Genomic DNA, 10,562 nt, shown 5'->3' with positions numbered 1-10,562 from the left:
CCAGGTCTGAGCAGCCCTTGATGGCCCCACACTGAGCCGCTTGCTCCCTGCACTCCTAGTGCAGAACATTTGCTGCAATTTCTTTCCTTCCAAGGCAGCCAATGCACTGAAGAGGTAGAAGCAAATGAAACACACCTAAAGCAGAGAAGGCCCCAGCTCCTGCTGAAACAGGAATTGATTCAGACCTATGCCCTTGGTCATGCCTCAGCAGGGAGTGGTGGAGATGGAAGGAGGCAGCATGTGCCCTGCTTTGCCCCTCTAAAAGCTCTTGGGAACGGGAGAATAGTTTGTCACAAGGGTATCAAACAAAGATAGTTTTCACTGAGCCCGTTATCTACGTAACACCTGATCGCCACGGAAAGCTCTCACACCAGCTATGAGCCCCTGACAGAATGTGGCTCTTACTGCTGGGGACAGTCCCGTCTGGTTGTCCCCTGCAGAGGGGAAGAGCCTCTAAGACCCTGCAACATCCCATCCTTGAAAGGCCTCATGACTGAACAGGTGATGCTTTGCTGCAGGGGAATCGCCTTTAGCCACCCAAGGTGAGTAAGGGCTACCTGAGCTGTGGCCACACTCTGCCCCAAGGACTCAAGGAGCCCCGGGCACCGCGGCACTGATGGTGCCCTGCGTTAGGGGTGAACGGGGCGTTGCTGCGACCACAGTCCCAGGTCTGGGGAAGTCCTTGGCCACAGAATCCAAGAATCATCCCGGTTGGAAAAGCCCTTGCAGCTCCTCCAGCCCAGCCATGACCCTCACCCTGACCCTTCCCAACTCCCCCAGATCCCTCGGCGCTGGCTCAGCCCGACTCTTCAACCCCCCCAGGGATGGGGACTGCCCCCCTGCCCTGGGCAGCCCATTCCAACGCCCAACAGCCCCTTCTGCACAGAAATCCTTCCTCAGAGCCAGCCTGACCCTGCCCTGGGCAGCTTGAGGCCATTCCCTCGGGGCCTGGCGCTGGGGCCTTGGCTCCAGAGACTCATCCCCCCTCTCTGCCCCCTCCTGGCAGGGAGTTGCAGAGGGCCAGGAGGTCTCCCCTCAGCCTCCTCTTCTCCAGACTGAACCCCCCCAGTTCCCCCAGCTGCTCCCCAGCAGACCTGTGCTCCAGACCCTGCCCCAGCTCCGTTGCCCTTCTCTGGCCACGCTCGAGCCCTTCAATGGCCTTTTTGGGGTGAGGGGCCCAGAACTGAACCCCCTCAGCGAGGGGCGGCCTCACCAGTGCCGAGCCCAGGGCTCAGATCCCTTCCCTGTCCCTGCTGGCCACGCCAGTGCTGACACAAGCCAGGATGCCATCGGCCTCCTTGGCCCCCTGGGCACACTGCTGGCTCATGTTCACCCAGCTGTCAATCAACACCCCAAGGTCCCTCTCTGATAGGTATGATTTAAATTTAGTTTAAAACATCTCAATAGGAGGGACAGGCAGGAGCAGGGAGAGAGGTAAGTGCAGAGAGGGAAGACTGAGATTTGCTGGAGCTGATTTTTGCTGGGTGTCTGTGCTGGGACTGTCCCTAGGGAGCCCTGGTCGGAGATGATAACCCCCAGCCCTTACCATGAAAGCGACAACGGACACCTCGTAGATGATGGACTGGGCAGAGAGCTCTATGACGCTCAGCAGGCCTGGGGGGGAGGAGGGGGTCAGTGCTGGGTGAGGGTGCCTCTCGGTGACTGCTGCAGACACCGCTCTGGGTCACTCCCTGCCACTTCCTCGCAGCGCCCCCTCTCCACTGACCTATCAAGAAGCTCCCAATTTCGTAGGTCCACCACTCGATGCACATCATGAGCATGCTGGGGATGGCCAGGGAGGTGAAACTGTCCCACTCCAGCAGGCACTCGCTGGACCAGCCTGCGGAGAGGAGAAACACCACCTGATGAATGACCAGGCTGGCCACCGTGTTATGTCCTCAAGAGCACCCGAGGCAGCTGGAGGTGCCGTTCCTGTTGGCAGAGCCACCAGCGCGATGGTCTTAAGCTCCACGGGACCTCCAGCAGCAAAGTGCGCACGTACGCACTCTGCTGATGCCATCCTACGGGCCACGGAGCAGCGCAGCCCTCAGCTCATCCCTCCTGGAGGACAACCTCATGCTTACGTCTGTGCTTATCCAGCTTCGGGGCTAAACCCTACCAAGCCTCAGCAGAAAGTTTCATTTTTTCCAGAATTAATGTTTACTGCCCGGCACGATGCTCTGCCAACGCTCGCGCATGACGTGCTGCCACCCAAGCAGCACCGCATTCCCGGGAGCGTACCCGGTTGCAGTTAATATTTCACCTTCAGGACTAACAGAATTCACTTGATAGAAACTGTGGAAAATTCATGAACCCTCATGTAAAGCGGGAACCAGAGGGAGCTGAGGATGTGCCCTTACCTCCCCAGGTCTTCACGTGGAGTTTCTTGCCTATAATATACAGGAACAAGAAAATGGCTTGTGAATACTGAGCAACGGTGTTAGCCCAGGCAGAGCCCCTGAAAAGGAAATGAGAAAGGTCATCAGCACCCTGCTCAGGCCTCCCCGGCCTCGGGGTGCCAGAGCGTAACGTCCCGCCGTGCCCCCGCCAGAGGCTCGGCCGTGCCTGGAGATGCTGATGTCCCTGAAAAGCCCCTGGCTGTTGCCAGGCATTGTGGTTTTTTTCCTTGGTGGGACGTGGGTGCTACTCACGTGATGCCCAAGTGGAGCACGTAGAGGAAGATGCAGTTTGCGATCACGTTGACGACGTTGCCGACGACCCCGCTCAGCACCAGCGGCCACATGATCATCTGCAAAGAGGAGGAGACGGGGGCTACAGCGCCTTCACAAAGGCTTTGGGGGAGAGGTGTGAGGGTCTCCACCGACCCCGTGCTCGGGAGCTTTCCCAGCCAAAAAATAGACTGATGATGTCACCTGCTTGGAAAACGAGTGTGTTGGAGGTAAACCCGTGAAGTGGGGAAGTATGAAGGGACATTAAGGGTCGTTTGGATGAGATGCTGGGGGATGTGGTGTAGGGGAGAACTTTGTAGAGTCTGGCTGATGGTTGGACTCGATACTCCCAAGGGTCTTTTCCAACCTGAATGGTTCTGTGATTCTGTGACATCCATCAGGCAGATGGATACAACTGGCTGTGGGATGGGGGTGATCTCCGGATCAGAGCTGCTCAGGGTACCAAACGCTGCCCCACCATCGGGAAGGGTGAGGGTGAAAACCCTGGGTGCATCATTGAAGGGAGGGAGCCCTGAGCCGGGGCTGACCCTCCGTGGGTGCGAGGGCTGCAGCACCCACCTGGTTCTGCAGGTATCTTGTCTCCAAGTTGTACAGAAAAACCGCCTGGAAAGGAAATTGGGTGAGATGAGGCCAGTGCCGAGCAGAGGCTGCGCTGCTGCGGTGGGAAACAGGAGCGGGATGGCCAGTGCCTGTGTGTGGCATCCAGGGTGCCCACAGGGACTCACCGGGAGGGCAGGGACAAACGCCATCACGTAACGCTGGGTTAACCTGGGGGACACGAGAGCGGGGGTTTAGCGAGGGGCCACGGCCACAGCCACCCTCCTCACAGCCCCACCGTGCCGGGAGGGACAAAGTGGGGGTGTCCGGGACCACCTGACCTGGAGACCTCGGGGTCCTGGCGGATGAGGACCAGGAGCTGCTCGATGTTGATGAGGATGGCGCAGCAGGGGAAGCAGCAGAGCAGGAGGATGAGTGTGGCACGCTGCAGGATCACCCCCACGCGCAGCAGGTTCTTGCTGCCGTAGGTCTGCAAGGCGAGAGGGCGGCAATGAGCTCTGCTGGGGGGGACAGGGACCCCGCGGAGCACGGAGCAGCGCTGACCTCCCTGGAGACCACCCGGGGAGGATTTGGTATTTCAAGGAGGGGCACAGAGCTTCCTCCTTTGGGATTGCCACTTAGGGACAAGCTTCCCCAGCTCGCAGTGCCTGGGCAGCACCAGCCGAAGCTGGAAAACCCCGTGTCTCCAGGACAAGTGCCAGCGTCTCTTACCCACCTGTGATATCAAGGTGTCACACGCCGAAGACAAACCATAACCTACAGAGATGGCAGTAACGTTTATAACCTGGAGACAGGAGTTAAATAAAAACCAAAGATCGAATGTGAGCATTTAAGACTTTTGGGTAGGGAGAGAGGCTAAAAGGAAAAGGGGGAGTCTGAAATCTTCTCTGTCCTTGTCTGTCTCCGTTCCCGTATCCCGTCCCAGTGTCAGCGGGCGGGAGCTGGTGCCCGGTGCCGGAGCAGCCCCCAGGAATGCTTACAGCAATGGCCAGCGTGACGGAGGCCAGCTCGACCTTGCCCAGGTGGCCGCAGAATATGGAGCTGACAAGGTGTATGAGGAAGATCAGCAGCTGGATCAGGATCTACGTGTGGGGAATAAGCAAAGGTGAGAGATGGAGGTGAGCAAAGGAGGCTGTGCTGGGAGGGGCTCTCTCCTCCCGGGGTCCTTACCAGCGGCCCTGCCAGTGTCAGCAGCTTCTTTGCGTCCTCCCAGAAGTTGTCCGGGACCAGGCGCTGAAGCAAGCGGCGTTTCTTCCCGCAGCTGCCGGGTGTGAGATCGTGCTGGCCAGCGGCCACCGCCTCGCTGAAGCCGTTCTCCTCGGGGAGGTTCTCCTGCTTCATGCTGCCGCTCTGCCAGGGGAGTGAAACAACCCTCTTCCTCCCCGCTCTGTTAAAACCACCCTGCCAGGGTGAGCAATGTGTAACCACGGTGGGGTGAACTTCAGCCGGGGCTGGGCGAGACGACCGCGTGCTGCCGGCAGCTGGGTCGGCGATGGGAAGTGCAGGCAAGTGGGTCGGGGCAGGGCACGGAGCTGGGGAGCCCCGTGAGGGTCCTGTGCACCCTCCGCAGCGCCGAGGAGCCTGGCTGGGTAGTGCAAGGCGCTTGCTGCCTGCCCTGAGCCAGCGTGGGGGTTAAGCCTTCCCAAATCGCTCCCGCCAAGCCTCCTACCTCTCTCCTGCCTCGCCTTGGCTCCTCGGCCCGCTGTGCTGGAGGGTTGTCCTCCTCCTCCAGCCGCAGCAGAAGATTCATGGGTCCGTCTGCGGGCTCCTGTGAGCTGCTGCTGGCAGTGGCGGGGCCGCTGCTCGTCTCGGCCCCTCTCATCCCAGCGAGGTGGTGGCCAAGACAAGCCGGCCCCATTGGCTCGGCCATCGGCCTCGCACAGCGCGGCAGCATCAGGTTTCACTGGCACCGCTCCGGGGGACAAATATAGCATCTGCCCTGGCCCGCCAGGGCGCGGGGGAGCGGAGGGGAGCTGCTCCCCCGGTGCAGACCCTCTCCTGCACAGAGCAGGAGGTGGCCTCTGGTGGGCTGGGGTAGCCCATGGGGTAGAACAAGGCAGGTTTCCTCCTCTCTCCAGGCTCCCATCCCAAAACTACCAGGGTTGTGAGCAGTCTGCCACATCCTCCTCACATCTGGGCAGAGGCTGCTGAGGTCGGGGTTGACGACTTTTCAAGCTCCTTTATGTCACGTCTTTTCACTCCCAGCCCACCAGCAACCAGCACCATGTGCCAGGAGAGTTGTGGGGTGACAGAGAGGGGCTGTGCACCAGCTGTACGTGGTATTTGCCTCAATGGCCGAGCACATGCCCCACCAGAGGCCTCGCTGCTGTCACAGGGCTACAGGTAAGAGCCTGGGATGGGTCCTGAGGGCAGGGGCAGGCAGGGCTGGGGCTGTTGTGTTAAGACATACGAGCAGTTCCGTGGCAGCTCTGGAGAGCTGTGCACCACATCAACCCTGCCCCATGTGCCTCAGGAACAGTGTGGGAGCCCAAATTCTGCTTTTGTACCTGAGCCTGGCTTAAACAAGCCCCTGGCCAGTGCTGCACCCCAAGCCAGCCCCAGACTGCAGGGCCAGGAGGCTGAGGCTCTGCACAAACAGGCACACATCTCTCCTCCACCAGGTTAGTCGTGCCAATGACCGGGGTCATGCTCACACCACATTAACAGCCCAACATTTACTCAGAAAACTTTATTGTATCAAAATCCCACCTTACAAAAGTGCAAAAAAAAGAGTTGCTTTAGGCCCTGTGCCTGACACGCAGCGGGGAGAGCAGGGAGAGCAGCCAGCGCCCAACGCCCCGGCAGCAGTCAGAGGAGTCGTGAGCCATCTCCCAGCAAAACGGGCCCAGTTGCAGACTGGTGCGTGAGGAAAGATGCTGTGGGCAGCAAGAGCCTCGGCCACTAACAAGTGACATGGACAGATGCCCCCAGGGAGTAGGGAGCAGGACAGCAGCACAAGGTCCCCATCTCTTTCCCAGGTCACCCTGCCTGTGTATAAGTGACATCCTGGTGCAGTGCAGGAGAGGGACCAGCTCTCAAGCACTTTCTTCCCCTTTAAGAACTCTTGGGTGTGGGATAAAATAACTGTGAGTGAACCAGAAACGGAGCAAAGTGACTCTACAGGGAACTGGAGGAATTCCTTCTGCAGCACCATCCTCCTGGGACGCTACCGCGTGCCCTCCTGCTCTGTGCACAGCACCCCAGTGTCACTGGTTCTAGCCCTTGCCGGTCAGGATCCGGACCAGTATGCCCACCAGCAGGACAGCGATAGCAGCAGCAGCAGCCAGCACCCGGCGGATGATCAGGGCCCTCCATACCACATCGGGAGGAGCAGGGGCGACAGCAGGCTCCTCCTGGGCAATGAGCTCGTGGTCAGGGTGCCTCTCGCCTTCCACGATGCTCTCAGGCAGGACCATGGTGTCCACGGTGTCTGTGCCCACAGAGACGCAATCTGCGTAACAGAGAGGGGAGTGCTGCAGGGAAGCCGAGCTGCAAAGTCAGGGCAGGCCAGTGTGATGCTGCACAAGCGCCAGTGACAGTGCTGAGGGTCCTTTCCCGAGGCTCAGGGACACGGGGACATGCCACAGCAAAGGGGTGGGTGGTCCCAGTAAGGCAGACACTTGCTGGGACTCCAGGCTCTTCCCTGGGGCAGCCAGAGTGGTGACGGGGGTAAGGACAAGGCGCCTCGTACCCCATTACTAAGGGCAGGAGAAGTGCCCGGGCCCAGCACCAGTCACTGGGCTCTTTCCAGCCGCCTGGGCCTGCAGCACAGACACGGCTGCCATGACTCTGAAGGAAAGGAAGGGCTGGGTGGAGAATTCAGGCCCAGTTACATACCCACAGCAGATGTTTTGTTAGCAGCTGTGCCACTGGAGTTCACATCTTCCAGTTGTTTTTTCAGTCCAGCTCGGATCTGAGCCTGAAAACACACAGAAGAGTTGCTCTTCTCAGAGCAAGGGTGTCCTGCCCAGCCAAGCAAACTTGAGCCTCTTCCATCTGCTCTCCCAAAGCAAGCATGCTCCCCACCAAACTGCTCATCCCTACAAGAGAGGGGCAGATCCTCTTTCACTTTTGCCTCCTCCCGGAGGGCTGTGGCACTGTACTGGGACAGGAACCCACCTAACACCTTTGAAGAGTTACTGGAGAGAAGCACAAGTCTCACCTCTTCCGAAGCTTTCTTCCAATCCATGCGCATGACAAAAGCCAAGAAGGAAAGGGCTTGCAAGGAGATGCAAACGATCATCCCCACCCACAGACCTGCAGCAGTGGAGAGTTACTTCAGGGGGAGCTTGAGGAAAACCTGCTTTTGCCAGCCGCTGCCAAAATGCCCCAGGACTCCAGTGGGGTCAGATTATTGCCCCGTGTCTAACCCAGCCTGGCTGGCAGAGCTGCCCTGAGGGGCAGGGAGAGGAAACAGGCCCTCTGCTGGGAGCAAGCCTGGATTTACTGGGACGTCTCAGCCCCCATTTGATGGGGGCTCCTCAGAGCCTGCCTCAGCTAAACACTTCAGCGTGCAACCCAGCCCCACGGACACAAAGGTCTGAGCACAAGTTCCAGGGCTGAGCCTTTGCTCAGGGCAGGGTTTGGCCCAGCAGAAGCAGCGCTGGCAGCTCGGACAAAGCCAGAGGGAGGGCACACGTACCTAACACCCCCATCTTAGCCGCAAACATCAGCGAGATGCCGATGGGCAGCCCGATGGCGTAGTAGCCGATGGCGTTGGCGATGGCACCCAGCTTCTGCTTCCCCGTGCCCCGCAGCACGCCGCCACAGGTCGCCTGAGGAGAGCGGGCAGAGGCATCAGTACACAGGACAGCACGTGCTACGGATGGCACCAGCACAGGAGCTGCGGGCTACGGCGTGGCCCTGCGAACAGGGGAACACACAGCACTGCCCCGCACAGCCAGGAGGGACCGGAGCCACACCGCAGAGCGCGTGGCGCAGGGCTCCTCTCGCCCCAGGTCCCGACCCAGGCGCAGAACGTGGAGCTCTCTGCAGACACCCAGAGACACGCCAGCAGACCCCACAGTGCTTTCCACACTGCCTGCGTCCCTCTCCCAAGGACGCGGCAGGAGGAAAGAGGCTGAAGTGAGTATCTAATGATTGTAGGAGCACTGCTGCTGTGCTGGGAGTACCTGACACCTCTGAAGTTCAGCTGCTCACTTGTGCTGCCCTGAGGAGCTAGGAAAAAGATGAAGCCTTGCCAGGGGAAAGAGGGAGAAAGAATGGGGATGTCTGCAGCAACACCAGTGGACAACTATGAGCACAGGGACACTGAGGTGCTATAGGTAATGCAAGCAGCTGCTCTGGTAGCTTATCAGTTTGCTTCTCTGTACCATTTTAACAGGCCAAGAGGGAGCTCATGGCAGCTTTGCACTCTCCATTGCACCCCAACCTGCAGAGGGGGATCGCTCCACATGCTGGAATACTCACTGCTGCTGCATCAAACAAGTGGAACGGAGCAAAGATGATCATCACTTTGGACACCAAGATAACGATCTCCCTGTTGGGAAGATGTACATACTGATCAGGGAAAGCAGCCCGGCCTGGTCCCAGCAGACTCTGGTCCTGACATGTCTCCCTCAACCAGCTGCAAAGCCTGACCCCAGCCCATGAGACTCGAGGGGACACATAGAGCTTGGGTACCACCACGGTACGGACCCTGTGTCAGCAGCATCTGTGCTGCCCCGTGACACCAGGCAGGGGGAAGGAACCTTTGGGGAATGTGCTTGTCAGATGGAGGTTTATGAATTCCATCTGGCAGCAGCTTCTGAGCAGCTCCTGGGATATAAATCACACCCTCCAGGAAGGTAATAATACTCAAAAGAAAGCTGTTAACTCACTTGTCACTGGTGAAAATGTATCCCACCACATCCTTTAGGGCTCCCAGTAATGTTGCAACCACCACAGCAAAAACTCCTGAAAGAAAAAGAAATAGTCAAATTACTTAAGGGCAGCAAGTCCTGCACCTTTATTCCCCTCTGCGGGACCTGGGCTGACCTGCGCACAGCAGGGCAGTGATGCAGGAGGTCTTGGCTTGCAACACATCCCCCGATCCCAAGGCATTGCCCACTCTGACACTCGCAGCCACGCTGAAGCCCAGAGGCACCTGAGGAGCAGGAGACAACGAGGAGGTGAGTGGCAACTGAGCCTGCAGCAATTTTCTTCTTCCCCAGCAGGGAATTTGGGGCAATTCGGCATTGCTGCAGTAAAGGGATTTTCCATCTGCAGCTCAGCTCCTGCTTCCCTCCCCAGCCCTGATCTGCAGAGCCGTTATCTGGGGTCTCCTCCCCACCCGACACTGATTTAATACACAGCCCTTACCATGTACGCTGCAGAGGAGAGCTCGTAGATGACAGACTGCGCGCCCAGCTCCACCACATTGAGCAGCCCTGAAAGAGAGTCATCACTTTCTTCGTTAGGTCAGAATTAAACTCCTCCTTTGCCGACAAGGAGGGCTCCCATCCCACAGACACAGCATCCTGCAGAACCAATCCTGCTGGCAAGAGGTGCTCTGGGGGACACGCTCAAGAGGCAGCCACCAGAGCAGGCATGGACCTGTTGAACCAGAGGAAAAAAAAGAGGATTTGGACTCACCTGCCAAGAAGCTCCCAATCTCAAAGGTCCACCATTCAATACACATCATGAGCATGCCGGGCACTGCCAGGCGGATAAAGAAGCCCCAGTCCAGGAGGCAGTTCCTGGTCCAACCTGCAATGAGGAGGTGAAGCAAAATGAATGCATGTTCTCCCTCTCCTCCCCTGAAGGGGAGCCAGATGCTCCCCGAGGACAATCACCCCTGCAGCTCGCAGGACATCAGCCTAGTCTTGCTGCTGCACCGTGCTGCATTCCTGAGACAGGATGATCAACTAGAATGTACTTCGTGTACTTGGAGCTACGATAAAGGTCCCTGAGGACACAGCTGCAGCACCCTCCCGCTGTAAGGGGATGGTAATCCGTTTGTCAGGTGCTGGTGACGCTGCCAAAACCCCAGGGCCAGACAGCGCTATTTGGAAGGATTAAGCTATGAACAGTACCTCCCCAGGTCTCCACATGGATCTTCTTCCACCACACGTAAAGGAAGAGGAGAATGGCCTGGGTGTACTGAGAAACAGTGTTAGCCCAGGCAGAGCCCCTGGGGAGAGAGACAGGCAGATTACAAATGACATCCTCCCCAACCTCCTCAGCTACAGCAGGAGAGACCTGGTGGCACCGTACAAGCCTTGCTGCAGATATGGGGCAGACTCCTCCAGCCTTATCTTTGCAGGCTGGTTGGCTGGGGGGCAGAGGGTGGTAGAACTGGGTACCCAGGACACC

The 10,562-nt window shown here is 58.5% G+C and overlaps 2 protein-coding genes across 3 annotated transcripts in view; both read right to left on the bottom strand.

Annotated features, from left to right (window-relative positions):
• Nucleotides 1-1,370: 1,370 nt before the first annotated feature.
• SLC47A2 (solute carrier family 47 member 2) lies at nt 1,371-5,134 on the bottom strand. Of its 2 annotated transcripts, none has more exons than XM_026861580.1 (11): nt 4,918-5,134; nt 4,419-4,649; nt 4,229-4,330; nt 3,964-4,032; nt 3,569-3,717; nt 3,416-3,458; nt 3,249-3,293; nt 2,652-2,749; nt 2,361-2,458; nt 1,727-1,840; nt 1,371-1,614 (listed from the first exon to the last, which is right to left on the bottom strand). In XM_026861580.1, the coding sequence occupies exons 1-11, from the start codon at nt 5,116-5,118 to the stop codon at nt 1,391-1,393; spliced, it is 1,374 nt and encodes a 457-aa protein (XP_026717381.1). In that variant the 5' UTR covers nt 5,119-5,134; the 3' UTR covers nt 1,371-1,390. The 2 variants fall into 2 exon arrangements, with proteins under 2 accessions (XP_026717381.1, XP_026717382.1); XM_026861581.1 differs by having other exon boundaries at nt 4,419-4,598.
• An 802-nt stretch (nt 5,135-5,936) lies between these two features.
• Nucleotides 5,937-10,562, bottom strand: part of SLC47A1 (solute carrier family 47 member 1) — a 7,575-nt gene continuing 2,949 nt past the window's right edge. The window contains exons 7-16 of the mRNA XM_026861753.1: nt 10,283-10,380; nt 9,843-9,956; nt 9,570-9,637; nt 9,246-9,354; nt 9,089-9,164; nt 8,679-8,748; nt 7,891-8,023; nt 7,411-7,505; nt 7,086-7,167; nt 5,937-6,699 (exon numbers count right to left, since the gene is read on the bottom strand). Of these exons, the coding sequence (XP_026717554.1) occupies nt 6,464-6,699; nt 7,086-7,167; nt 7,411-7,505; nt 7,891-8,023; nt 8,679-8,748; nt 9,089-9,164; nt 9,246-9,354; nt 9,570-9,637; nt 9,843-9,956; nt 10,283-10,380 (1,081 nt within the window). The 3' untranslated portion in view covers nt 5,937-6,463. The remainder of the gene's footprint in view (nt 6,700-7,085; nt 7,168-7,410; nt 7,506-7,890; nt 8,024-8,678; nt 8,749-9,088; nt 9,165-9,245; nt 9,355-9,569; nt 9,638-9,842; nt 9,957-10,282; nt 10,381-10,562) is intronic.

Source organism: Athene cunicularia (assembly GCF_003259725.1).
Source record: "Athene cunicularia isolate RWA chromosome 19 unlocalized genomic scaffold, athCun1 chr19_part1, whole genome shotgun sequence".
In the NCBI taxonomy this organism is placed as follows: Eukaryota; Metazoa; Chordata; class Aves; order Strigiformes; family Strigidae; genus Athene; species Athene cunicularia.
Note: the sequence above shows the minus strand (reverse complement) of the source record. Positions and strands in the feature narration are given on the sequence as shown.

Coding starts and splice junctions, on each gene's coding strand:
- SLC47A2 (XM_026861580.1), bottom strand. CDS start 5,118: ATGGCCGAGCCAATGGGGCCGGCTTGTCTTGGCCACCACCTCGCTGGG. Junction 3,294..3,415: donor CGTTTGTCCCTGCCCTCCCG/GTGAGTCCCTGT, acceptor TTTCCTTTCCAG/GCGGTTTTTCTGTACAACTT. Junction 2,459..2,651: donor GTGCTCCACTTGGGCATCAC/GTGAGTAGCACC, acceptor TTTCCTTTTCAG/GGGCTCTGCCTGGGCTAACA.